Raw genomic sequence first — 27535 nt, forward strand, 5'->3', positions numbered from 1 at the left:
TCAGCAGCAACGTGAGATGGATAAACGTATCCGGCTAACTTCATAGGGACAGTTAGCAGTGCGGGTGCGCCACTGAATACACTCAGCCATGTTAAAGTAAGCCAGATAAGTTTATCCAGCTATCTTTAGGGTTGTTCTTTGGCAGTCCGAACGCTATCCAACATGTTAGCCAGCCCAGGACATCCCTGTCCCGCCTCTGAGCTAGCCAGCTCATTTTTTAGCTGGATAGTTACCTAGCTATCTCAGGGCTGGTTAGTATGGTGAGATTTTCAAATCCTGCCATTTGTTTGGCAATTCCAAACTTAGCTGTACGTATGGCGCTGAATTTGGATCACTAAATAAACCTTTGCTTTAAGTCTTTCTAAAATTCCTTTTATAAAATACATTTTTAAAACAACAATCCTATTATAAAAACACAACTGTGTACATGAAAATAAGAAAACAAAATATACACTACCCCTCCCCCGAAAGCCCCCATCAGATTCACGTTTCTTATGGAAGAAGGTTGTTAGAAAAATGGAACTTAATGTAAAAAATGTCACGGGTTGGGTCTGCTTGCGACGGATCACTGCCCTCAAATAAGATTTAAATTCTGAAGAAAAGCAGGGAAACAATCATTAAGAAAGAGAAAAGCCCTAAGACGTCATTGTGCTCTAGATGCTCGTTGACACACACTGATAGTTATTTGGGGGGCTACCGATGAGGTTCGAGTCCTGAGGGAGACCCTGAAATTGTTTTAAAAAAAAAAGATTTCCCATGATTTTAAGCAAAGAAAGAAATCTTCATTGCTGTACAAGGCAAGACCTTCCCCCAAAGTGGCAGTAACCTCGGCCATGATGTTTGTATCTGTTAAAACTGCTGTTAACAGTCACTCACTAAAAGCATCTGTGATAGTTCGCCTTACTGTGAAAACCTTTTTTAATTTAAAATCTGATTTATGTTCTGTTTTTTCGTGACTGCTCTGCTCAGACTCGTGTAGAGATCCCAATTTAATGCTTACTGGTATGACAAAAGCAGACAGAAAAAAACATATCCACAGTACAGTGTATCTGTGTGTGTGTTGAGCATAGCAAGCTTTGGGGAAACCCTGTATTTTCACACTGCTATCACCGTATGACAGCCTACGTCTTTTACTTTCCAGCTATTTGAGCACACCGGGGACAACTTCTCCAAAAGCCCTGCTGTGTAGCCTTGTCCTCTCCCTCCCCGTCCTCTTTTCCTCATTCTCACCTTTAAGTAATAAACCAGAAGCTCGTTGAGTGCAGGGTCCGCATTCAGGTTCACCAGGTAACACTTGTCGTCTCGGACCTTGATGCCGGATGACTGGAGGGAAATCCCCATGCTCTCAAGCTGCCTCTGCCTCTCCTACAGAACAGCAAAACAGCCACAATTCACCAAAGGCCGTCATGGGAACATGAAAGAAAACTCCTCTTGAAAGGAGTTGCATAACCCTGGTGCTCCGTGAATTGCATAGGCTTCCTATTTATCAAAGAATACAGTATAAAACACTTACACTGACAGACAAGATCAGTTACAATCCAGAAATGGTGTGGTTGGGTGCCAATCGGCATTCGTACACCCCTCAATGCTCACTTCATTCTTCTAACACAAAACGTTTGGATGTGCCTTCGGTAAACCGAGCTCATTTAGGTTTGGTTCGCGTTAGGGCAATCTTGGTAGCAGGGCCTAGGATGTGGAATACCATGCCTTCCTCACGCCATACCATAACTAATTTTAAAGAGTTTAAAACAGCACTGAAAACCTGGCTGTTCAAAGCTGCGTTTGAAGAACTACTACACTGGAATGTAGAGTTAATAAATATCAGCCTACCTATAAGATGATTTATTATTTATTTAAAAGTTTGTATATACCGTCATCAAGTTATTTACCATCATAACAGTTTACAATAGGGCACATATATCAAGGAGAATATAGACCATACTTTAAATAGGGGGTGCCATTATTATTCGGTAACAATACGACATTAAGTATAGTATGGTTTATGACATGAAATCTAAACTGATGAAATTCTCATGGGGGATTGTATGTTTTTGTTGCTATTCAACCTATCAGTTTGACTACAATTATTTGAGGGCTAAAATAATTTCCAGGCACAACCTGAAAGTTGTGAATTGCGAGATAGAAATACACTTGTGATATTTGCCACTGAAGGTTTAGTGGGGTGACATATGTTGCAATGTGCTTGGTTTTTAATTCTGACATTTTGTATCATATTTGATGTTGCATTGGATTATATATGTTATGCTGTGTGCCACCACGATCTGCGAAGTGTGCAGCTAAGAAATTCTTTTCAATAAATAAATACAAATAAAAGAAAATGCATGCTCGTTCTCCTGAAACGAGAAAAGCTAGAGAAGAAGAACAACCAACTTCTAAGAGGAGGGTGACTGAGGACAGGCCCGGATTTAGCCATAGGTACAGTAGGCAAATGCTTCCAGTGCCAAATTTTCATAGGTACCGGAATGACATCGCTACTGAGCTTCCCTCTGGGCCTGGGCCTCCTAACAGAAAACCCATGCAGGAGAAGGCTGCGGGGCACCGCCGGACCTGTCAGCGCACGAGTGCTCCCAGGTCCCGCTCTGAAACTTAGGTAACTGCTCCTGTGGGCCGGTGACAGGACTGAGATGAGGAAAGGATGCAGGCCCGCACCTCCGATGAGCTGGGAGAAAAGGGGAGGAGAACATCCCCCTGCACCCTAAGAATGGTTCTGAGGGGACCTTTCCCCCATCTCCCCACCCCAACCTTGCCTATGGGCACTGGCTTACTAGATCTGGCTCAAAGTGAGGACAGAGCACAGCCGATGTTGTACATAAAGATGAATGCGTGCAGCACACATCTCACATGCTTCAGAAACATGCGGTACACTATGAAGGCAGCAGCACCACAAGACTCGGGGTGCACATGGACCAGGTTTTGGAGGGGAACCACAGTCTATGGGCCCCTGGTCCAAGGCCACTCATAGCAAATGACCTGATTACACAGGAGGGGGTGCCGGGAGCAGGGTGGCTGGGTTAAACTTCAGGTAACTGTGACTGAAGGGTCATGGCTCCATAGCCCGGCAGAAGCCGATCCTAACTGAGCTGGAAACCTAAAGGAGTCAGAGGTAATTCTTGGGCCAAATTTTAAAAAAAGGAAGAAAAACAAAAGAGAAGTCACTTGCTAAGCCTGCTCCATGCAGAGAAGCCGAGAGCAGGACAGAAGGGCGATTACTTGCAGTGATGTCCTTCCCTACCCTATAATGGTTAATATAAAGGGTGTCTGGTAAAATGTAATTTCAAAGACAAGTTGACATTTAAAATAAATTAAATGCAGAAGAAATCAGGATTGCTAATGTATGCCCAACTGAAAAAGTAAAGAATGATAGCGCTCAAAACCCACCATTAAGATTGAAAGGTAATAAAGGCAAAAGAAAAGTGGTAGGAAGGCCTGCATGGCCATCTCTTGAGCCTCACGCTTTTACAGTGACTCGAGCTCAAGCAAACGTTTTTTTCCTGAGAGATGCAGCGTCACTAAAGCCAGCGGGAGAGGCAGCACCTCAGCTGCGAGGGTTGAATTTGGAATGAGTGTGCCTCTGTGCGGGCAGCAATGGGAGCTCACGATATCTGAAGTCCCTGTTCTTGGGGAATACCTGTGCAATTTCTTCTGTCTTCCTCAGCTTTTCCTCCCAGGTGATTGTTAATTCTCGTATAAGTTTTTCTGATTCTTCTAGTTTTTCCTTGAGCTCTGGTGCCTTCATAGCCTAATTGTCAAAATGAAACAAAGCATTACTCTTGCTGAACGCCACAAATTGCAAAACCTTACTGCCTGCCTAATGCAGAGTCACAGAGCCCAAATGGTGCCATGGGACAATTCAGCATGAACCCACGCTCTAGCGAGTCTGGCAAAGGTTGCCTCGGTATGCTAAGTGGTTAATAACGCTGCGGCACCATTGCTGAGCTAGCGAGAGCGCGCTTCTTATTTTACTGCTCCAAACTTTTATTTTTGCCTCTCAAGTGCAGCACGAGGGAAAAGGCACTCGGGGAACCACGTCTTGTTAGTGTTCTGGCGGCCTGGCACAGATCAATAATAATAATACAACAAAACATTTCTTGGTGGCAGGAAGCTTGCCTGCTGTTTGATCCTGCTGCCACTGAGAACTAATACGGGAAGCGGCGTGCATCAACAACTGAGCGAGGCAGGAAGCTACCACGGCCCCAGAGAGGCAGGATGGAGGGGTTAGACATGGGTTGAAGTTTCTCTGTGTCTGATCATGCAGAAGCCACAAGGTCCTTGTGCTACTTTGGGCCAGTCCTCTCCCACCCCAGGGCTGGGTTGAACATCTGTAGCCCAGCTGTTCTGCCTGCCACATGGGGTCGGAGTGGCCAGTTCCAGAAGCAAAAAACAGACAGGACAAAGGTTTAATTACAACACATCCTTGGAGAGGCTTCTTTGCATCATCCTTCATCATTTTAAGGAAAGCTGCAAACACTGGAAGAGAAATGACTGGCACCCACGTCACAATGCTGCTCTATATGAAAAATGGGTTTCTAAAAATCAGCCCAGTAACATGTATAAGGCCAGATGTACTACGCATTCTTCTCTTTGACATAAAATGGGAAAAAAAACGTTTCTACATCAGGCCCTTAATTCACTTACACTGCAACATTTATTTATAGGTCGACTGGACTGTCTTTAAGTGTACTCTTTCCTTAGACAGAGAATTTTGGACTCCAGAACATAACTAAATCTAAAATAATTGCCTCTGCATCAGTAAGAGCCTGATTCACCACGGCGTTTCTCCCATTCTGTGGTACAGGGAAAAAGCTTAGTAAATGAGGTCCTCAATGTGATGATGCCCTCGAAACTTACAGACGCCCAGAAAAACTCTGGGAAACCTGCATCACAAATTATTTCCTTCATTCACTGCAAGCCAACCCCCTTTTTACATTTCACGTTTTTTTGCCTTGTTCACATATACAAAAAAAAATAAATACCCTTAAAAATTAAAAAAAATGGTAGGTAGTACGGACGGTGTGGGGTTAAGAAGATCAACTTGTAAGTTAAAAAGTATACTGGTTGGGTCATCCTGTCTGCCTTGGCCAGGAAAAGGCCCTTTATCTCCCTAATTATAATTACATAACAACAACAATGAACTTTCTTCCTCTCACTGGGAGATTTCAAGTAGCAGAGCTGCCAGAAAAGAGTGATCACGTCACTCTCACCAAAGGGAGCTGTATCCAGGTTGCTAAACGATCAAATTGCAACTCTCGTTGGGCTACATCCAAATCCTTATCATCTGCTGTTACTGCTTATGCTTCTTAGCACGTTAAATACAAATTGTGGCTACCATGGTGCTGAGTTTTTTTTTTGTTTTTTTTTTAAGAGCTGCCCAAACTTGAGCTGTTTTTCAGGAGGATGAAGCACTGTTAAACAAGCCTTGGACAATTCATATCACAAAGTTTTCTCCCTTTTTTTTTTGGCATTTTTTTAAACCTTCACAAAGTCCCTCAGTCAGACTATCCATCTGGCACAGCAACACACGTTTCTCCTCCTCAGCATGAAGGCCGTGCATGCTGCCTGCCAGGTGGGGAGCGGGCAGTGATGCTGTACCTCTGATCTATTCCCCCCTTCCTCCACCTCCTGCTTCAAAAGAAGCAGGAAAGGTTGAAGTGCTTAGCGGTGGACTTGGGAGGAGGGTGGGTAGGTGGTCCTGCTCAGTAAAATGCCCAACAGGCAAACAAAAATGTTTCCATTTGTACCATCTGCGTACTGGAGCTCACCCGGTGCTCCACGCGCCTTCTCCGGGTCCTTGGGTAAGCGTGCTCTTGGTGTCATGCTACACTCGGCAGTTATCTCGCCCAGGGATGGGGCAAGGAGCTTCCTCAAATTTATTTATTAGCATTGCTTTCCCCACATTAATTGAGCAACAAGGCTCAGCTGAAAATCCTGACTTATGTCCCATCAGTGGAGAGTCTATGGTCTGTTCAGGGTGCTGAAGGCACAGCAGGGACTTTTAGCCTAGAAAAGAGACGGCTGAGGGGAGATATAATAGAGATCCATGAAATAGTGCGTGGAGAAGAACGGGTAAACAATCAGTTCTTTCAAAAAGTACAAAGACTAGGGGACACCCAATGAAATTACTAAGTAATATATTTAAAACTAATAAGAGAACATTTTTTTTTACTTGATGCATAATTAAGCTCTGGAATTTGTTGCCAGAGGATGTGGTTAAAGCTATTAGTGTAGCTGTGTTTAAAAATGGTTTGAACAAGTTCCTGGAGGAAAAGTCCTTAAATCATTATTACGCTGGAGTTGCAGAAATCCACTTCTTATCCCTGGGATAAGCAGCATTGAATCTATCCACCCCTTGGGATCCTGCCAGGAACCTATTACCCGGATTGGCTACTCTTGGAAACAGGAGACTGAGCTTGATGGACCTTTGGTCTGACCCAGTATGACAAATCTTATGTACTGAGGTACTTAGAGGGCACCATAATGACTGAAGGTGGAATTATGGTTTCATTCCAGTGACTTAAGGACACAAGGCACTGAACAGTCAGGATTTGGAAATGTTTCTGGCAGAAAGTTATCTGCTGAACAAAAATAACTACCCCCCCCCCCCCCCTGTGCTAAAACACACTGTCCACATTGCCTGTGTATCTTAGTTAAGTTGTATAAAGCCTGACTGCATGCCCCTTCATCAGGTCCCATCTTGTAAAGCAGTGCTGCTTACCTGTAACAGGTGTTCTCAGAGGACAGCAGGATGTCAGTTCTCACAAAATCCGCCCACCTCCTCTTGGGAGTTTGGGTCTCCAAGTTCTTAGCTTCTGTATGGACCAAAGAGGGGAACCAGTGCGAATGTGGTGATAAGGGCAGGGTTGCATACACTGAAACGAGCATGCTCAACGCTTCTAGAAGCTTTGATGTCAAACGTCTGCACCAGTCTCCATCTGAGGATGTCACCAACATGTGAGAACTGTCAGGTCGATCCAGTAAAGTGTGCTCCGTCGGAGCGCACTGTCACCCTGCTCTGGACGCGTGTTTTCCCTTACCCCTTATTCAGTAAGGGGAGGAAAACACGCGGCCCACCCGCGGCACCTAATAGCGCCCTCAACATGCAAATGCATGTTGATGGCCCTATTAGGTATTCCCGAGTGATCCAGTAAGTAAAATGTGCAGCCAAGCCGCACATTTTACTCTAAGAAATTAGCGCCGCCCAAAGGTCGGCGCTAATTTCTTCCGGCGCCAGGGAAGTGCACAGAAAAGCAGTAAAAACTGCTTTTCTGTGCACCCTCCGACTTAATATCATAGCGATATTAAGTCGGAGGTCCCCAAAAGTAAAAAAAAGTAAAAAAAAAAAAAAAAATTTTGAATTCGGCCCGCAGCTGTCGGGCCGAAAACCGGACGCTCAATTTTGCCGGCGTCCGGTTTCCGAGCCCGTGGCTGTCAGCGGGCTCGAGAACCGACGCCGGCAAAATTGAGCGTCGGCTGTCAAACCCGCTGACAGCCGCCGCTCCAGGCCAAAAGGAGGCGCTAGGGACGCGCTAGTGTCCCTAGCGCCTCCTTTTCCTCGTTTGCACCGCGTTGCCTAATTTAAATACTGGATCGCGCGCACCGGCGAGGGGCCGGTGCGCGCGCTGGGAGAGCGGGCGTTAGTCCGCTCTCCCACGGACTTTACTGGATCGGGCTGATACTGTTTGTCCTCTGAGAATTAAAAAAAAAAACAAACAAAACACAGGGACAATTTTCAATGGTCTGCACGGATGCAAAGAACATGCGCACTTGTAACACATATGTATTGGGGCTAATGTTCAAAACCAGCCTCAAAGCTCAGCCATGAAAAGCACTCGCATACTTTGCATCTGCTATTTCTGTGGGTGGGTGATCAGTGGTAGAACAGCATGCGTATGTTTAAACATTGAACTGCGAGTGCAGTATTCTCTTCCTTCCACCTAAACGCAGCCCCCGCAAATGTCTCCTTTTCAACTCGGCTGGCAATACACTCGCTGTGAAGGTCAGCGCATCCAGTCAGCCAGGCAGAGGGACACGGTCAGGCAAGCCAATTTACCAGGTTACATGGCTTTGAAACTTGCCACCCTTCTCCTATCAGCTTCATTACTAGACACATAAGGGTAGGTATTTAAAAGTTATCCATCTAAATAGCAAATATGGAATATTCAGCCACTTATCTGTCTAAATTATAGCCAGATAAGTAGTTATTTGGGTATAATTTAGCTGGATATAAAAGGGGCATTTCCGGGGTATTCCAGGGAAGGGCTGAGAAATCCAGTTAACCTGGTTGAATATCGGGTATATCCGGCTAGGTTAGCCGAATAACTTTAGACCAGCTCCTGAGCAGGTATGAAGTTATCCAGCCTTGTGTGGCTGGATAACGTGCTATTTAAACGGATATCTTTAAAAGATATCCAGCTACATAGCGCTGTCATTACTTAACAAAATAAAGGTACAGAAAGCCAATCCCCTCCCATAAAGCATGATACGAAGGCCCCGTCAGGCCATACTCCCCCTAACCCCACCTCCCCCCACAAACCTTTTTCAAGATTTAAGAAGTGCCTGGCATTTTTTGCTGGGCCCAGGTCTTTGGTCCTGATTTGTCTCTTAAGCACATGATTGGGCTGCCTCCCCACCTCCTCCCCCAACCATCCACAAAGAAAAATCCTGGCACCGAACCCCCATTCCCCTGACCCTCCCCATCTCACTCAATACCAGTTTTATCCGAGCCGAGAGTGAGGGACATTCTGCCCTGCTCCCAGCGCTGCTCTGACAGAGGCGGTGCTGGAAGCGTAAGCTCATGCTGAAGTAGCACGTTATCCGGCCACACAAGGCTGGATAACTAAAAACCTATCCGGCTATATTCAAACATAGCCGGTAAGATTTTTTGTTATCCGGCTATAGGTATCCGGATAGCTTTAGGCTGGTGTATATCCCGCTGAATATATGGGACAAGTTATCCGGCTAATTTTAGCCGGATAACTTGCCCACTAACCGGTCTATTGAATATGGACCTCATAAATCTTATTACCTCCGTCCCAATACATTGCTCTACTCTCCTAAGTCACCAACACCTGGAAGTGAGCAGTAGAAATGCAACAAGCCTGCTCCTGCAAGGCCGCCACCTAGAACAGAGGGCAAGAAGCCAAATACACATGGCCACGTTTCATTCACAGCATTGCCTCGATTACACATGGTTAAAACCGCCTACGGGGGGTCCAACTTCATAAAATGCAATGAGGAAAATGGATAAAGAAAAGGAAAATATGCAGTTCCATTTGCAAAAATGACTTATAAGGAAGTAACAAGGGATGATGAGCAGAAATAAGTCATGACAAGTGCACGGAGCCCTCATTTCCTTATGGGTAGCACTGATCATCAAGGGAGGCCCACTTCCTTCACAAACTCGTCTCCGCATTCCACAACTCAGAGCCTTTGTTCTTCACTCAAGCCCCCACATCATATCATTCACTGGCTTCTATACAGTGCACATCAAAGGGCCAAGCATTTAAAAGAGAGGGAGAAACATGAGAGGGGTTTAGGAGAAATAGATAAATCATTGGCATGTGCATGGGCACCCCAGGCTAATCTTAAGGCTCACGCCTCATTCAGCAAGTGATCCATCACCTGAAAGCAAAATGATGCATCCCATGACAGCCATACTGGATGCACCCTGCCAGTCACAAAGCAGATGACGTCTGTACACCCAGAAGACACTAACGCTACTTGTGTCTCATCTCACTGCTTCATAGGAGCCAGTAGGAAACTATTTTCATGTCAGCTCTTACCCGTGCACTAAAGCAACAAACAATTATATCTGGCAAATTCAAACACGTGTACAGAAGCAAAGCCACAAGCATACAGTAGATCTACAATTGTGTGCAAAAGTTTAGGAGCTCCTGGTCAAATTGTACATTTTTAATGAATCTCTAAGTGAACAGAAGTTGGCATAACCTCTACGCGGTACAGTTAAACACTATATCTTTTTGAAATTTTTAATGCTCAATTATTATTTGCTGATTCTAACAGACGGAAAATAATGAGACTGAATATAGCATGCCATTGCCGATTTTATTTTTAAAAAGTAGTAATAAAGCCAAAATAGCTGATTGACTCATTAGGCCTTCAATCAGTCAGGGGAAGACAATTCCACTGTTAAACAAATACTCTGACCCTTCTAACCTCTTGGGTTGTGACACTGCTGCTCTGTCTAGTTTCAACAACAATGGGCTCCTCTAAACAGCTGTCTGAGCAGCTGTTTTGCATACCAGGGAAGACTATTAAAAAGAATAGCTAAATGCTTCCAGTTAAAAGAATATCAGAAACATTGTTAAGAAATGGAAATTACATGGAACTGCTAAAGTCAAGGCAAGGTCTGGGAGACCAAAAAAAAAATCTCTGATAGAACTGCCCAAACACTGGTCAGATCTGCAAAACAGAAACCACACATCACTGCAAATGTCCGGCTGAAAAGTTTAGCTGACAGTAGAGTAGCTATCTACAGATCAAAAAATGGAAGTTAAAGTATCTTGTGTGGTTATGGCCAAATAGTTCCATTTTCATTTCATCCGTCCAAAGCATTTTTTTCCAAAATGTTTTGGGCTTATTAAAGTTTTGTTTTGCCTACTTTAGACAATGACCTTTGTGTAAAGCAAGTTTGCTCACCATAAATGATGTTCTCTGTAGACAGCAGGATGAACTAACCATGACATGTAGATGATGTCATCCAACGGCACTTAATGGACCCTTCTCTCTAAATTCATAGAGTTTTTGCTCTACTGAGCAATTGTGGGAATTTCCGCTTGAGCAGTTCCTCGTGAGCCTAGATAAGCAATCAATTCTCCAAGAAGGTGGGTGGGAATTTAGCATGGCTAATTCATCCTGCTGTCTACAGAGATCATTTACTTGTAACCAAACTTGTTTTTTCCATCAACAAGCAGGGTTAAATTAACCATGACATCTGGGGAGTCCCAAGCTGAGGGTTACAATAAAATGTTTATTGAATAAGGAACCCAGACCCCACCCATGGAGAGTAGTCTACTGGGTGAACAGCCTTATGCAAAACTTCTTGTCCAAATTTACAGTCAGCCTTTAAAAGCTTGTCCAAACAGTAATAAGACATAAAGCTCATAGATGAGCCAATGATGCAGCCATGGCTCTAATTTAATGAGCCCTGATCGGGTCTGATTTCCAGGCCCACAAGTGCATATAAATGTGTGATACAGTCTGCTAGCCAGTTGGACAATATACATTGGCAACTGCTATGCCCAATCTGTTAGGATCGTAAGAGATGAATAGTTGCAAGGCCTGATGATGTAGCTGAATTCTTCTTTTATAGTAAGCCAAGTCTCTATTACAGTATAAGGAATGAAGGGTCTTTTCACCTTCATGTGCGTGTGGTCTCGGAAAGAAAGTAGGCAACATAATTGCTTGATTAATATGGAAGCTGATACCACTTTTGGTAGAAACTTTGGGTGGGTGCGGAGCACCACCCCATTGTGGAAGAATTGCATATAAGAAGAATAATGAACCAAAGCCTGAAGCTTGCTGATTCTTTTGGCTAATGTGATTGCTGCAAGGAATATTACTTTTCATGTTAGAAACTTGAGAGAAGCCAATGTTTAAATAGCAGCTTCATCAGTTGTGCCAGGACTAAGTTTAGGTCCCATGGTACAGGTGGCTTTGCAATTGGAGGTTTAGTATGCCATAAGCCTTTCATGAACTTGGATACTAATGGATGAGTAGAAACTAGCTTACCCTTGATCTGAGTATGGTAAACTGCTATAGCACTGAAATATACTCTAGTCTTACGGATAAGGTACTAAAACCTGAGGAAGAAACAAAGAGCAGATACTTAAGTAACACTTTGGGTTGGCATTTGAATGGGTCCAAGGAACTTCTCTGACACCATGTGGAGAACTGTTTCCATTTAAATCCATAAGCTCTCTTAGTTAATGGTTTCCTGGCAGACATGATGATGTCCTCAACCTCCAATCTGGTAATGAAGAAACTGCCCGAAATACGGCCTTTTAAAAGAATAGTAAGCCTGCCTCAAAATAGATTGTTTACCAATTCTAATTCTTGTTTCTCACTTATCAGTGTCTCTCTGCACATGTACTCCATAAATTAAAATACAAATTTAAAATATGTATCTTTTCTAAATATTATTACTAAACCCCATTAAGAAGCTACCTAAGTAAACAAATCTACTCACCATTGTTCACTCCTACTGCAACATTGCCAGCAAAAATCTCAACACGCCGCAATTGCCCACTACACTCATGCTTTTAAATCTCTACTGAACCAATCAACACACTCAAATGCCAAATAATAATCATAGATATGCTGTCCATTCTATTTCTCTGTTTAATTATTTTGATATCTTAGTATCTCACTCAAAAACTACTTGTCATTCTCTCTGTATAAGAATCCTCAAACATTTACAATTTGATTACCCACAAAAAAAACTTAACATCTTCTTCACTATGTGATGCCTCTATCCAATCTTCTAACAATGGAGCTTGGACTTTCTTAGTATGTATACATGATAAATGTTCTCTAATCCGAATACCAACTGATCGTTTTGCTTGTCCAACGTAGATTAGATTTGCAGTCAAAACATCCATGCAATTTAAATTCCTCTCTCAATGAAGGATGATTAAAACTAGTAATAACCAAAATGTGCTTACATGTCTGACATGAGCCACACATAAATTGGCCCTGCAATTGTTCATATCGATGATTTAATTCCCCCAAATATGAAAAAACCAAACAATCCCTAAGGGATTTGTTTTTCCTGAGTCGCAAATATAGGGAAATCCTTAAATAATTAATCAATTGCTAAAATGGACCAATATTTCTATTTAATTGCTTTAATGTGAGACATCAGATTCGAATAAGAAATCACAGATATGTAGCGGGCTAATTTCGGTTTCTCTCCCATGATAAAAAGATTCTTTCTGCTTGCACGTAAGGCTTGTTTAAATGCTCTACATACCACCCGATGGGTGTAACCTTGTTCACAAAACATTCAGACAATCATCTTTATATTCATGTATCGTTGAGCAGAGTCTTCTTAATTGGAGAAACTGCCCCACTGGTATGTTGTCCTTGAAGTGTTACAGGTGAAAACTTGTGTTACTTAGCATAGTGTTTCTATTAGTACTTTTCGACATAACAAAATGACCATCATGTTTACTAATCATAATATCCAAGAATGGGATACTATTAAATTGATACTCAAATTCAAATGTCAAATTATTGCTCAATGTATTAATCCATGCCATAAATTCTTGCAGAAGTTGTAAGAATCCTGAACAAATGAAGAAATCATTATCAATAAAAACATCTCCACATAACCATATGTGCGGCATAAATTGACCCATAGATATATTCAACTTCAAAACGATCTATGTACAAACATGCTACTGACAGGGTTAATGAGGACCCCATAGGAATAACCTTTACTTGATGGAATATTGTGTCTTGAAATTTGAAATATCCCCATGTGAGGTCCACTTCAGCAATCTGTATCCTCAAATGCTGGCACCCCTCCCTCAATGAAGATTGCCTCATAACATCTGACAAAATATTTACCCCTGCTTCTTGAGATATATTAGTATATAATGTGGTGACATCAGCTGTCACCAACCAACATGTGTCACAATTCTCTACTGGTCCACCTTAAATCTAATTCAGCAGGGAATCTTGGTCCTGGGTGGCAGTCTCTGGGAAAAGGAGTATAACTAGCCAGGCTCAGGGGAGAGAAGGAAGCCTAAGGAAAGAGAATACAGCTGAACTGTAAGCTGTGACTGCACGTGTTCTGTTGAGTGTTGTTTTTTTTTTTGTTCTGGTGACAAATAAAGAAGTTTACAAAAGACTTGCCAGAGTCCAGCCTGAAGTCTGTTCTCTAGATACCCCAAAACCATTCACAGCACCACAGGGTGTTGCTGAGACAGTGAGGCAAATTTGAGAAAAGTTTAAGAAACTTTAAGGAAAGTAGTGAAGAAATAAAATACAGAGAGATAGGGTACATATCTGTGCTGACGCTTGGCTGGAAAATGACTGAGGCGGCTCACAAGGCAATACCTGAGCAGGAATTCCCAGCTCTATAAGCTTAAAGAGTCTGTTTGGCGCTATCGAATGATATCACCCACATATCATGGATAATTCAACCCTGCTTGTCGACAGAGAATGAAGTTGTAGAAAAGTTTTCCTACTGACAATTCTCCCATGCAGATCACTGTTGTATAAGCAATGCTGTAGTGAGGACCTGTGAACAACTAATCCAATGGCAACTAAACTTTTCAGCAGGTGGTCTGCAGATCTGGCCAGTTTTCAGGTAGTTGTATCAGATTTTTCTTGGTTTTCCAGTTCTTGCTTTGACTTCAACAGTTCCATATAATGTTTCTGACACTTGAAATTGTTAGCTGGAGGCAGTAAGAGATTTTTTTTTTTTTTTGTGTGTATCCCACTGATTTGTAAGAATGAATTATTTTCATTTTAAACTGCTTAGACAGCTGCTTACAGGAGCCCATAGCTGCTGAAAGGAGACAGAACAACAATCTTACAACCTGACAGGAAGAAAGGTCAGAGTATATGTCAAATCATGGAATGGTCTTCATCTGAGTAACTGAAGGCTTAATAAATCAATCAACATTTTGGGCCTTAACAACTATTTTAAAAAGTAGTAATAACAACTGGAAGCTTGTTCAAACTTTTGTAAATACTATATTCACTATTTTATTATTTCTATCTATAAAATCAGGAAATAAATAATAGTTTTTAAATAAAAATTGCAGAAAGATGTCATGTTTAAGTTTGCAAACAATCACACAACATCTGTTGAAACCACAATATTCAAAACTACTTTTATGGGACCATCAAATTATGATTTACACAAGCCAGAATTCAAGATACTTATCCTAGTCAGTCCACTAATCCTGATGCATTAGGTCTAGAAGAGAATTTTTTTTGATTTGTCAAAGTACATTTTTAAAGACATGATTGTGTAATGATTGCATGGTTGGAATATGATGATTGGTAGAGTATAGAGTTGTTATGGATTTAAAAACAATCTGATTTCTGGCGGACATCTGATAAGAAAATTGAAAAAGAATTTTGCAACGCAAATGGTCAGGTGCAATTTTTTTTGGATGAGTGCCATAGAATATATTGATATCCATGTTCAAAGTTTTACGGATGGATGACATACTTACATGCTTTCATTTGCTTTTAGATTAAATCAGCACTATTGAAGATTAAGTGCTAGCCCCTAATGCAGACGTTTATTGCTTGTGTCTCTGGAAGTGGGGTCTAAGGATTCTTACGAGCTCTTTCCACCGAACAAGGTTATTAATGTTTATAAGACTAAGAGAAGTATTTTTTCAAAGATTTTCAAGAACTTACGTAGAGCTATTTCTTATTGGATGAGGACAACATTACTTACAAGATTAAGATTAGTTCCTTCATCTTCACACAGTGTGCTATTTGTTGTTTGAACTATTTTTAGTATAAGAAAAAAATGTATATAAAAAATAAGCACAGGACTGGTGACCGTTGATTTAAATGGAGGATAAGTGCTTTGAATTATGGCCTGTGTGCCTCATAATATGATGGCTTCATAAAAAGAAGTTTTGAATATTGTGGTTTCAGCAGTTTCATATAATTGTTTTGTATACATTTCTATCAGAGTGGGTTTTTTTTGGGGGGGGGGGATGGGGAGGGGGGGTTGCGTTTAACCTGGTAACATGTAGAGGTGGTATCAGCTTCTATTCACTTAGACATTCATCAAAATGTATAAACTGACCAGGTTCCTAAACCTTTGCACACAACTGCTTTTAAAAAATAAACTTATCCTGAAAGCAGAGCAATTTTCAGCTGGTATCATGTAAGATTGTGCTAATGCATTATTGACTTGAAGCACTAATTACTCCTGGGGGAATTCTGCGCAACAAACTTAAAATTCTGCAAAATTCTGCAAACTATATTGGTCAAAATAACATAATTTATATGACAGTCTTTAAGTAATTACATTTTAAATTAATACAGAAAAAAGTTATTACTTAAAGATGCAGAATTTTAAATATTTTGAGCAGAATTTCCCTAGAAATTCACTGTAAGAGTGTCCTTTCCGCTCTCCCTACTCCCCTGGCCACTTTGCCCTCTCAGGCACCAACTCCTCCACCTGCCAGTACCTCTCCCTTCCACCTCTAGGCTCAACCCCTTCCACTCTATCGCCAGTCCCAGAGTTTGACCCCGTTTCTCAGTACTGCCCCTTACACAGGCTCCCTCTGTCCTTCCCTCTATCGCACACATTCTCCCTCTCTCTAGTACACACACACACACCCTCATACAGGCTCCCTCACTCTCTCGCGCACACACATCCCCTCATACAGGGCCCTCTCTCTTGCATACACATCCACACAAGCTCCCGTACTCTGTCGCACATACATCTTCACACAGGCTACCTATTGTCTCTATCTCCTGCACCCTTCACACAGGCTCTCACACATACACAATCCCTTCACATAGACTAGCACCCTCACATAATCACGATCCCTTTTTCATACACATGAGCTCCCAATCTCTAACACACATACACACTCCTTCACAATCTCCTCATATAGGCTCCCTCTCTCTGGCACCCACACTCAAGCATCCCCCCCCCCCCCGCTCTCTTACCTCCTCCCATGCTCTCTCTTCCACACACACACACACACACACACACACACACACACACACTCTCACCGGGGCCTTTATCTTCGCTGCGAGCAGAGTACACTCTGTTCGCGGCACATGGGGGCCTTCCACATTCGCCGCAAACGGCGCCCCCAGGCCTTCATCTTCGCCGCGAGTGGAACGCATCCCGCAGCACACATGGGCTTTGTCTTTGCGCGCTCCGTTCGCAGCATGCCGGGGTCTCCTCTGCTATTTTCTGCGCAGAATTTGGCAATTCTGAGCAGAAAAATGGCAATTCTGCGTTGGGGGGGGGGGGGGGAGGAATTCTGTGCAAATTCTGCGCTCCGCAGTACTGTAGAATTCCCCCAGGAGTAACTAATGCACGAAACATAATCATCTATCGAGCAGCAAAAATTTACCTTTTGTATAAATAAAATGTTAACTTAAAATCAAAGATTTGGCATATTGCACCCGTATGGGTTAGGACACCTCCAAGGTAATGGGTGACAAATCTTTGAGTTTAACTTTACCACCAAGACTTCAGCACACTGGCAGAAGTTACGACAATGGAAGCAGCCTTCTCTCCACTCCTCCCCCGCCCCCAAAATTTGACCTTGTCACTTGAACAGCATGACTGAGCTTCACCCGACCCTTTGAACAGAAGACCAGAACTGGCACTTCCTGCGCCACAGCTTAGACTTGGACACAGCCCAGCACAAACTACCTTTTAACTACCTTATGTATGTCTGATTTATATACTTGTTAAATGGAACATTTGCATTGGCTGAGAAATTTTGAATTGTTTTATTCAAGTCACTCACAACATTCATATCTGATGGAGTAGTCAGGAAGAAAAAGAGAAAAAAACATACAATATCTGCCTCAAAAAAGTACAAATAAAGGTCAGCCAACAAGCAGTAGATGATACCCTTTTATTGGACTAACAGTACATTTGTGAGTGACCTCTGAGGGCTTTGTTCTCAGCCATATAGACTGTTCTCTTAGGCTTTCAACTGACGAAGGGGCTGTTGCTCTCAGAAGACAGTAAAAAGATGTATCCAGGGGGCAATCTGCAGACTGCCCGCTCTGGGACAAAGTCTTTGAGAACGTTTAACCCGGGAACGTTGCACTAACTTTCAAAATGAAAGAACGCACATATTTTGGCTTTGAAATTTGCTGTGGGTATGAAGAACCTGTGGACATTTGCACCTGCTTTTCGGGAGGGTAGAATTTGGCTGGAAAAATGTGTGCAAAGAGTTGAAAATACTGTCAGGTTAGGTTTCCTCCCTAATCTAAATGCGCACCCCCCACCTGCCCATTTGTTATGGAGCAATGTGCATTCATTTAGATCCATGGAGGGAGACCAACATTCAGACAGCTGATTTTTGTGGAGGAGCTGCCTACTGTTAGAGCGGCAGGCTCAAATCCTGCTTCTTCCAGGGACGGTCCTTGTGACTTGGGCAAGTCCCTTCGTTCTCCACAGGTATAAACTTATGAGTACATTTTCAAAGGGGTTACATGCATAAAATGAACATATGTGCGCAAGCAGTTTGTACTCGTGTACACGTTATTTTATAAACATCGAAGGCATGTTTGTGATTTTGAATGCACATTTACCTGCGCAGTAAAAGGGTAGTCTAGGGGCATTACTGGGCAGGGCCAAGAGATGCATGCACAAATTGTTATTTCATAAGAGATTTATGCAAATACATGAGACTATGTAACCACACAATTCTACACCTGCTGATTAATGCAACTGATATCACGCTTGTCTGCTGTTTGCTATTTTTGGGTGGGAGGTCTGTGTGAACTGAAGGGGGAGTTCAGCGTGAAGTTCTAGGAGGGTCTCAGTGAACTGGAGACAGAATGGATGAACCGGAAGAGGTATCGGCAAACTGGTGATTTCAAGTAAATGTGCATATTTTAAAATATATCGACTTCTGCATACAAATCAAGGTTTTACACAACAAGTTATATTTTTTTCAAGCATAAAAACATGCACACGTATGTTTATAAAATAGGGAGTGAAAGTACGCTCTTTCAACGCACTGAAAACATTCACGTGTGCTGAAACATACGTGCATATGTTGGGGGGATGGACATACGAGTATTTTATAATCTGTGTGGCCCAGACATGCGCAGATTATAAATCATTATAATAGATGTTTGTGTGTCCATATACACGCATATATAGCACGGGGGCCACGCAGAGTTTTTATTTAAAGTGATCCTCTAGGAATGCAAGCCCTCTGAGGACAGGGAAATGTAACTCACCTTCAGCTACCAATGAAAATCAGTCAACTACATCTAAATAAATTAATGTGTGAGCAAATCATTTTTTTTACCTGCATACATGGCTTTAAAATAACGGGGAGAGCAAAGTCAATAGAAAGGTATTGCCTACAGCTTGCTTGTTGATCTTATATTTCTACTGCAAGTAGACTAGCGTGGCAATTGTACAACTTCTTGAGAATCAACTTTGCTCTTGGCTTTCAGCTTTTGCCACCAATCAACTGCCTGTGACCTGATGCCAGAGCCATCATCGCCGATACTCAAACTGCTAGTACAGTCCCGACTTGAATGCACCGGAGTACAAACTTCAGTCGAAGAAGAAAGGTTATGCATCAGAGCGGCAACGTTCAAAGCCAAAATACACTCAAGTAAGCAGCCCTGGATCAGTCTGGGCTTCTACGGCGCATGTGCTTTTCACAGGACCAAGTTGGGGACATTTCTTGGAGAAGGAGAGGGAAATAAGAAGCAGAGATTTGATTTTTACAATCTACTCGCTTTGGGCCAAATTTGAAAAACGTACACACGTAAAACCCTGGTGTTTACGCGCAGCAGGCCAATTTTCAAAGGGCCGAGCCACGCGTGTAAGTCCCGGGGTAAGCGCAAGGGGCGGTCCGGGGGCGGGGCTAGAGGCGCCCGGCACAGCAGCTGTGCTGGCGCGCGAAGCTTGCTCCTGTTCGGAAGCAAGAACAAAAGGTAACACAATAAAATTGGGGGTATTAAGGATAGGGCTAGGGGGAGGGGAGGATAGGGGAAGGGGAAGGGAGGTTAGGCTAGGGGGCGCCATGTTATAAAATCGTGCGTCTATCTGTGTGCGCTGGGTAGCGTGCGCACATGGACATGCGCGCGTAACTTTTGAAAATCTACCCCATTGTTTTCCAGCAAATGTTTGCTCCCAGAAAGGCTGTGGGTGACTTTCCAGCCCTAGGCAACCATGAAAGGCAACATAACCTGTGCGGTTTCCCTTGCTAACAGCCTAAATTAATCTCTGGACGTACGCTTCCTACCTTTCTTCATTAGTCCAGGGTCGCGCTCTGTGAATTTACCTCTGCCTGCGAGAGCTGTTCTCTCAGTTTCTCCACCTCCTCCCGGAGTTCCCGGATCACTCTGGCATTTGGGTCTTCATTTATCACAGCATGATTAACGATCCTTTTGGCTCGGTCGGCATATCTCAGCGTGGAGAGGGTTTCTTCGTAATTATCTGCTGCTGGGCTAATGGTGGCAATCATGGCAGTTTTACTGTTCCCCCCTAAATTGTCCTGCAAAACACATTTATTGCCACTAAATAAGAGGTACAGAATCGTGTGCGCCTGAAGATAAAACCATATGCAAATGCTGGTCAGGATCCACACTGACGATTATTTTACCTCACTTAATTTACACAAGGACAATATTTTGGAGATGTGCCAAAACCCTGTGGTCTTGGTTCATAAAAATGTTTTGATTTTGGTCGTGACTGTGCAAAACCTCAATTGCTTTGGATCTGGATTAAAGAAGAATTAGAAGACACCATGTGTGTACCAAGTATCTTTCCCACAGACACAAAATGGGAGAAAACGTTTAGTACACAGGCCTCTTGGTCTTCACACTGTACAAAATAGCTTCAACTAGGCCCCTTTACCATTATTAGCTGGTAGGTACGCAGAAGAAAATATCACAGCACTTTTTTGTTAAAACACACTACATCTTAGGAGGGTAATTTTATAGCAATCTGCAGATTTTACCCTGAATTTTCAAAAAGAGGACCTCCCGCGCAGAAGGAAATTAGCGGGTACGCACATATCCCTGCAAGGCACACACGCATGCTTTCCCACCTGCACGGGGAGCAGGGGTACGTGCGAGTGCATACATTTACATGCATGATTTCGAAAATCAAAAGTATGTGCGTACATGGCTTCCCTCCCCCAAATCCCCACCTCCCCAGTATGCCTCTTTGAAGTGTGTGCACAATCTGTTCTATGCGGAATTTTATGTGCACAATCCCCGGACAATTTTCAAAAGTCAATTTATCTGCACAAAACTGGGTTTTTAATGCTTTTGAAAATTCAGCCTCTAAATGAATAAACTCATTCAGCCCAGCGCTAGAAATACACTATTCTGTACCACATGTATGTAGTCCAACACACACCGAAGTAGACCTTGCACTCTCAATTATGACCATCAATACAAGTGCAAGAATGAAGTGAGTTCCTGGGAAGGTTTTCAAATAGATTATTTATTTAATATTTTCATTACGGCGACTCCTTGTTTAAGATACAGTCCTATCTTAAACATCTTATCTAAGGACTGTATCTTAAACAAGGAGTTGCCGTAATGAAAATATTAAATAAATAATCTATTTGAAAACCTTCCCAGGAACTCACTTCATTCTTGCACTTGTATTGATGGCCACATGTATGTAGGACACTTAATTTAGAACTCTTAAAAGTCACATAATCCAATACTAAGCCAAAAATAAAAATCTCTCTTCAACCTCTTATTTTCTTACTCCTCGAACTTAGCCTCACTATTCTCTCCCTCTCAGCTCTTCTCATCCCAAGTCCTGCTCGTCACGCCCTCCTGTCCCTGCTTCAGCTCGTTCCTCCAACCTCTCTCTTCTCAGCCCTGTCCCACTCCTTTCTGCTCTTCTCGCCCCCCAGTCCCATCCTCTCATGCAAACAGCGGCTCTGTGGGCATTTTCAAACGTCACGGATCAGCCCACTTCCCACCAACCGTGGCAAGAAAAGTGGCAACTGAGTCGACGCCTGAATTTTGAAAACGATGACCAATCAGCAAAAACAGGACCATGAAGGAGAGGTTTTGGGAGTAGCACGGATGGACTCCTGCCACTCTATGTGTGTTGCTGAGGGGTGTGTATAGGGGACACTGTCATGGGCTCTTACAGCTCAGAAACTGTTGTGGGGCCTGAACCCAAGACAAACCATTTTTATGTTTTGTACTGGATCAGTGCAGATCAGAGCCCCTGCCACGGATTCAATCCAGTGAAATCCAAGTGTCCCCCCCCCCTTTTTAAGGAGACTCAAATTTCACCATCTGGTTTTGTCCTATCTATAATATATTTAGCTCAGATTCTCCTCAGTACAGCACTAATATTTAACGCTTATGCCTTGGCAATAAGTCATTTTACATTTTAAACACATTTCTGGCCTTGATGCAGTTTGTGCCCCTTGTGCCTCCAGTTTCCCCCCATGTTTTCTCTGACGGGATCATTAATCTGACAGGACATAAGCGAAACCACAGTCAACAAAATATCCCAGCAAGAGGAGGCAAAGAAGAGCATTTTCTCCTCTCCATGTTTCCAGATGTCATTAGCTGGGCAGCTCCTCAGACCATGAAACAAGTGCTGATGACTGCAGAAGAAGAACAGGCTATTTGATTTGCTTGTCGTGTAATTTCTGCATTAGAGCACAGTAAGGCCCAAGCGATCAGTACGTTACCTTGAGAAGCCAAGTGAGCACAGAATCTCTGTAAGGCACAAACTTGCTTTTTCCTTTCCCCGCTGCCTGGTCAGCCAGCGAAGATATAACCAAGCCTAGTGTTGTGAGTGACCTAAAAAAAATAAAATAAAAATCACAGGGGGTGGAGGGGCAGGGGTGGAAGCAAAACCATTAATTTAGACTAGCAAATTTTGTTTTTATTGACGTCAAACATAATTTGCACTGCGGCAATGGAGAAGGGAAGAGAAAAGGGTCTGCATGCAAAAAAAAAAAAAATGTTGTCGTCAGTATTTTAAGTAATTCTAGAATTTAGCTGGATGATTCTTTAAATATGCCGGTTTAGCTATTTAGATGGATAATTTTTCAGTTACCCATCTAAATGGCTTTTGAATATTGACTTTCATAAGGCCAGCCAAGTCTCTCTCAATTTCCTTTCCTGTTAGAATATCATTGACCCCCACTTTATCCCTGGCTTTACCATCACTTTTTCACAACTAAGGATCAAAAGGTGTTTCAGTGCAGAAGCCATCGGACATCAGTTTCTGGTTTAAAAAAAAAATAAAGTAATAAAAGTTTTCTATCTTTATAAGACAGAGAAGAATCAGCAACTAAGCAGCAACTGCACAATCCTGGTGATTGTGCCACACCTTCCTACGTCTCTGTCATAACTTAAAAAGATTTATTTTTCTCAAATACAAGACATGATTTATGGAAATGCTTGGCATGCTGCCTCTTTAAACACAAGGCTAATAAAATAGGAAGATGTTATAAATAAAAGAAAAATTACATTTAGCCATTGAATCATGAGCACCTGAATGTTCAAAATTGTGTTATTAACCTTAAATACACATCTTGAACTAACAGTGAAAAGGCTTGCGTTACATCTAAAATATTAATAAAAAGAAATTAGAAAACAAACACTGGTGTGACCAGATGCAATTTCCTCATCTGACAGCAAAAGGTCACTGGAGAATGAAACCAAAACTGTGCTCTGCAAGTGGACACAGACCAACAAAAACAAAGCCATGGAAGGGAGGTGTCCAACTCCTGTCTAATCCCGATAATCCTTGGGCAGCGAGCATTATCTTGACCTAAATAATGTTGCCTACTGCTAAGATACCTCTAGCACTGATCTCATGTTAGTGTCTGTCAAACACAAAACTAAGAGACACAAAACAAGAGCTTTACTTGGCCATTACCAGATGCCCTGAAGGCACTGTGAGACAGAGACAAACACCAGAGCAGCAGTAGAGTCCAGTTAAAGTATGACAGAAAAGATCTTATTTATAAAGGGTTTCCCCCAGAAGCGCGAGTGCTCCTTAACTTCCGCAAGGAGAAAGCAAATGCATATGGGTCGCAGTTTTATCTTAACCAATGTTCTCTCTCTCTCGCATGGATCATATTTGTTATTGGCATTAGGGGTAGGTGGCATTTACTCCTAGATAAATGCCAAATCAGTAACTTCAAAATATGCTGTTCAAAACAAGTGCATATCACATATGCACTGTATAGTGAAATGAAAACATTAGGAGCTGCGGCTGAGTCGGCTTCAGCACATCACGGACAACCAAATCTGGAAAGAAGATTCCATATGAAGACCTGGCCTCCAGTTCCCCAACAGGCGCATGTGTATACAGAGTGCGGCTGGAGGGGATTTATCCAGAAAAAACAAGCCACTACCTTCCAATCAGTTTCTTCTAGCAAGAGAGGAAAAGAACACAAATATCCCTAAGAAACTGGCACTCATCACTGAAGTGTAACACTACTCCAACTATGGGGGCTTCCTCTTGCCCTTTTTATCTTCTCTCTATCACCAAGACCAAGATAAGAGCTGGTACCTCCTCAAGTTCATCACATCAGAAGAACACAGAGGCAACAGACAACAGCAGGATTCTTCTCTTCTGCACAGCCCACAGCTGTGTCAGTCACCTTCTAGAAAGTGTGAGCAGCATCTTCATTAGCATGATTTAACCTTACAACAGGCCAAGCTGACACAAAGCCAGAAGTACATGGCACTTAGAAACCATGTGTGAAGAAAGAGGGACAGAGTTGCTAGCGTAATGGCAGCAGCAGCAGCAGTAACGGTCTACACAGTTAGCTGTTGAGGTAGAAACCCAGTAACAGCTGAAGCCAGAAGCACATGCAAGAGGAGTAGCATAAGGAACCAGGTTCCATAAAATTCAGCATCATCTTCTAAAAGCCAATGAGAGAGACTTTCGGAATCAGTGCAGCATTGAAAAGGGTCCCCCAGGAAACAAAAAACCTAGGTAACTGAAGAACAGTCTCAGAACTCATCAGTCGATGCTGTAGTCCATGTTCCTAAGAAGGGTCAGGGGAGCAAAGCTTATACCAAACCCCCCCCCCCCCCCCCATGAAAACCAAGGACACCCAAGTAATCTGAGGTAAGGAACAGAGCTCCTGAAATCTGGGGATAGTAGATGAGGGACAGAGAAGGGGCTGCAGCTAAAAGCCAAAGATTGAGGATGTGCAGCCCAAAGACAGCCAAGAAGAAATAAAGTCTGCGTCAGAAGTTCAGTCTGAGCTCCAGATCTCGCGATCAGTTACTCCCACAACTTGACCTAGCCAGACTAGGATCTGGAGTGATTACCTGTGGACCAGACCATCCAGATACAAAGAGCTCAGTCTACGTTCTAATGCCATCAGACTTGTTCCAAATATGCTGAACTAAATGGCCAGTCATAAGGAACTCTTCAAACCTTGTTTAAAATTAGTCCTGACTAAAATGTAAGGGTTTACCTCCTGTTGTGAAACTACTCTAACCCCAAACTACGGATTTACTGCCAATATCCATCCTACACTCAAGTTGGAAAACCAACCACATGTTCATTTAAAACACCCAACAAGTGACAACCAGATAACTACCTTGTGAATTAATTCACACACTCACCACAAAGCCTCCATTAGTAATCTGATTCAATAAGGTGTGGGGGTATTTGCTGGGTTTGTATGTGGGAAGGGGGGGGGGTACAGTCAAAAGTTATTAACGTGTTTGCTGCATGCTATCTTATAATTTTTATCCAAGTATTTTTTTTATCCAAAAATATATCTTGCTGTCTGATCACTGCCTCTTCAGAGGTTTACTGCATTCTATCCTTTTCTCCACGACAGCACACTATAAAAGGAGAAGCCTGTGGGGTGGATGCGTCACTTGGTGCCAATCTCAGTCATCAAGAAGCAAACCAAATGTATTCCGCCCAATTCCAGAAGACCTATGAACTGAAGTCACATGGGAGCAGGTATGTCTGACTAGTGTCCATCTTTTCAGGAGTTCCCATATGAGGTTGGTTTCAGAGAGAACAAAAGTGCAATGTGGATGGTGTTGACATACAGGAGAGAAAACACCAATGTACAAACCATCTTCAACAGAACAGACAGCAAAAGAGCAAAGGTAAACCGAATCAAGAGTTGCAGTCATTTATTCCCCCAAGAAAACAGTACAAGAGTTACTATTGTAAGCACATTTGTTGTGTTTTGGAATAATACAGTAACTACTTCAGCAAAATGCCTTCCAACTTGTCCCTACAAGAGCTAAGACAGCCAAAGGGCTTCCCTAAATAATATACATCCTTTCTCTGAGCAGCATTTCTTCAATTAGTGTACATGAAATACACAGAAACGTGCCATCCATGTTTTACCCGGCTATATGTTGTTCACATTTTGAATTATATGCTTCATGGGGTGTGAGATGAAAAGTGACCACTTGTTCTTTGGAAAAGGGAGTCATAAATTGTTAAAGTATATGATTCAAAGTACCAACCATTTTATTCATAAACCAAAGTTATCTTTCACAGAGAGATTCACAATCCACAAACTGAGCAGCACTACAATGTAACAGCTGACCAAGCAGCTCACCAAACTGCGTAAAAATGGCAACACACCAAACAGCACAAAAGGAAATGATAAGATCAACAAGAAAAGAAAACGTCGGTGACCAGTTCACGATGACAGAAATGAAAAACACCATCAAGAATATGAAGACTGGCAAAGTCACAGGCCTTGATGACATCCGCACTGAACAGATTAAAAAATTCACATCAGCAACAAGAGACTGGCATCTAGAACCCTTCGATTCCTGTGCAAGGACAGATGGCATATCCATGATTAGGGAGACTAATGCACATTGTTGGGCTTTTGAAACCAAATAAGGATCGTTTGGATCCCATGAACCTTTGGTTAGCTTCCTTGCTTTACCACATCTACAAACTCCTCATCCTAAATCGGCTCTCATTTTGTAAAAAAAAAAAACAACTTAATTCCTGAACAAGCTAGATCTCACCCTGTACATCAGGATGGCTTTGAAAAATGTCAAATCACTGGCATCACTTTCATCAGCCTCTTAGCAGCATATAACACCTTCAACCATCAAATGGAAGATCTATGACATGACGAAAGGCTATCAGCTAATCCATATGATCCAAATAACTCATTGAACGTCAAGGCTTCTTTTTTGAACCTGGGGGAAAATACAGACCCTGTCGCCTTCAATGGAACAGCTTACCTCAAGGGAGTTTCTCATCTCTACCTTCCTTTTGGAAACTTATATAGCCTGACTTTTCATCCCCTGAAATGGCTATAAGTTTATTTGTACAATATTATACAGAGATGGCTTCAATTTTTCAACTCTCTTGATCATGATCGGAGGGAACAGGGCTTCATGACATCACATACAATCACTGTGCAATTTTGAAACTGTGATCCCTAATCACAAGATCACTGATCTGAAAAAATTATAACATGGGCAGCTTGCACTTCCGTGTCCGTCCCCCTGCCTCCCCCGTCCGTTTTACCGGACCCCAATATATTACACAAACTCCGTTTTGGTGAAAACAAGGCCGCAGCATTTATTAATTTCATTAACACAAATTAACATATTATAATTTCCGGCACCCGAGCCGTCAGTGTTCACCGATCATGTAATCCGGGCTTCCAAACAGGCGTCCGCCGTGTTAAGCCAGTCCGCCACCATCTTTCGGCCCCCCGCCGTGCCATAGCCAGGGGGCCATTCCTCCGGGCTGCCCACGCCCAACACACGCCCCTTTTCTTTCCCGAGGACTTCCGGTCCACCCCGACCTTGTCCTCGAAGTCCCCCTCCACCT

The 27535-nt window shown here is 42.7% G+C and overlaps 1 protein-coding gene across 7 annotated transcripts in view; it reads right to left on the minus strand.

The window, feature by feature from the left end:
- KIF13A (kinesin family member 13A) overlaps nucleotides 1–27535 on the minus strand; it is a 374589-nt gene that overhangs the window by 125636 nt on the left and 221418 nt on the right. For all 7 annotated transcript variants that reach the window (XM_029590723.1, XM_029590721.1, XM_029590724.1 and 4 more), the window contains exons 10-13: nucleotides 22419–22530; nucleotides 20028–20240; nucleotides 3650–3760; nucleotides 1231–1365 (exon numbers count right to left, since the gene is read on the minus strand). In XM_029590723.1, coding sequence (XP_029446583.1) covers nucleotides 1231–1365; nucleotides 3650–3760; nucleotides 20028–20240; nucleotides 22419–22530 — 571 coding nt within the window. The remainder of the gene's footprint in view (nucleotides 1–1230; nucleotides 1366–3649; nucleotides 3761–20027; nucleotides 20241–22418; nucleotides 22531–27535) is intronic.

This window comes from Rhinatrema bivittatum, chromosome 2, assembly GCF_901001135.1.
Source record: "Rhinatrema bivittatum chromosome 2, aRhiBiv1.1, whole genome shotgun sequence".
In the NCBI taxonomy this organism is placed as follows: Eukaryota; Metazoa; Chordata; class Amphibia; order Gymnophiona; family Rhinatrematidae; genus Rhinatrema; species Rhinatrema bivittatum.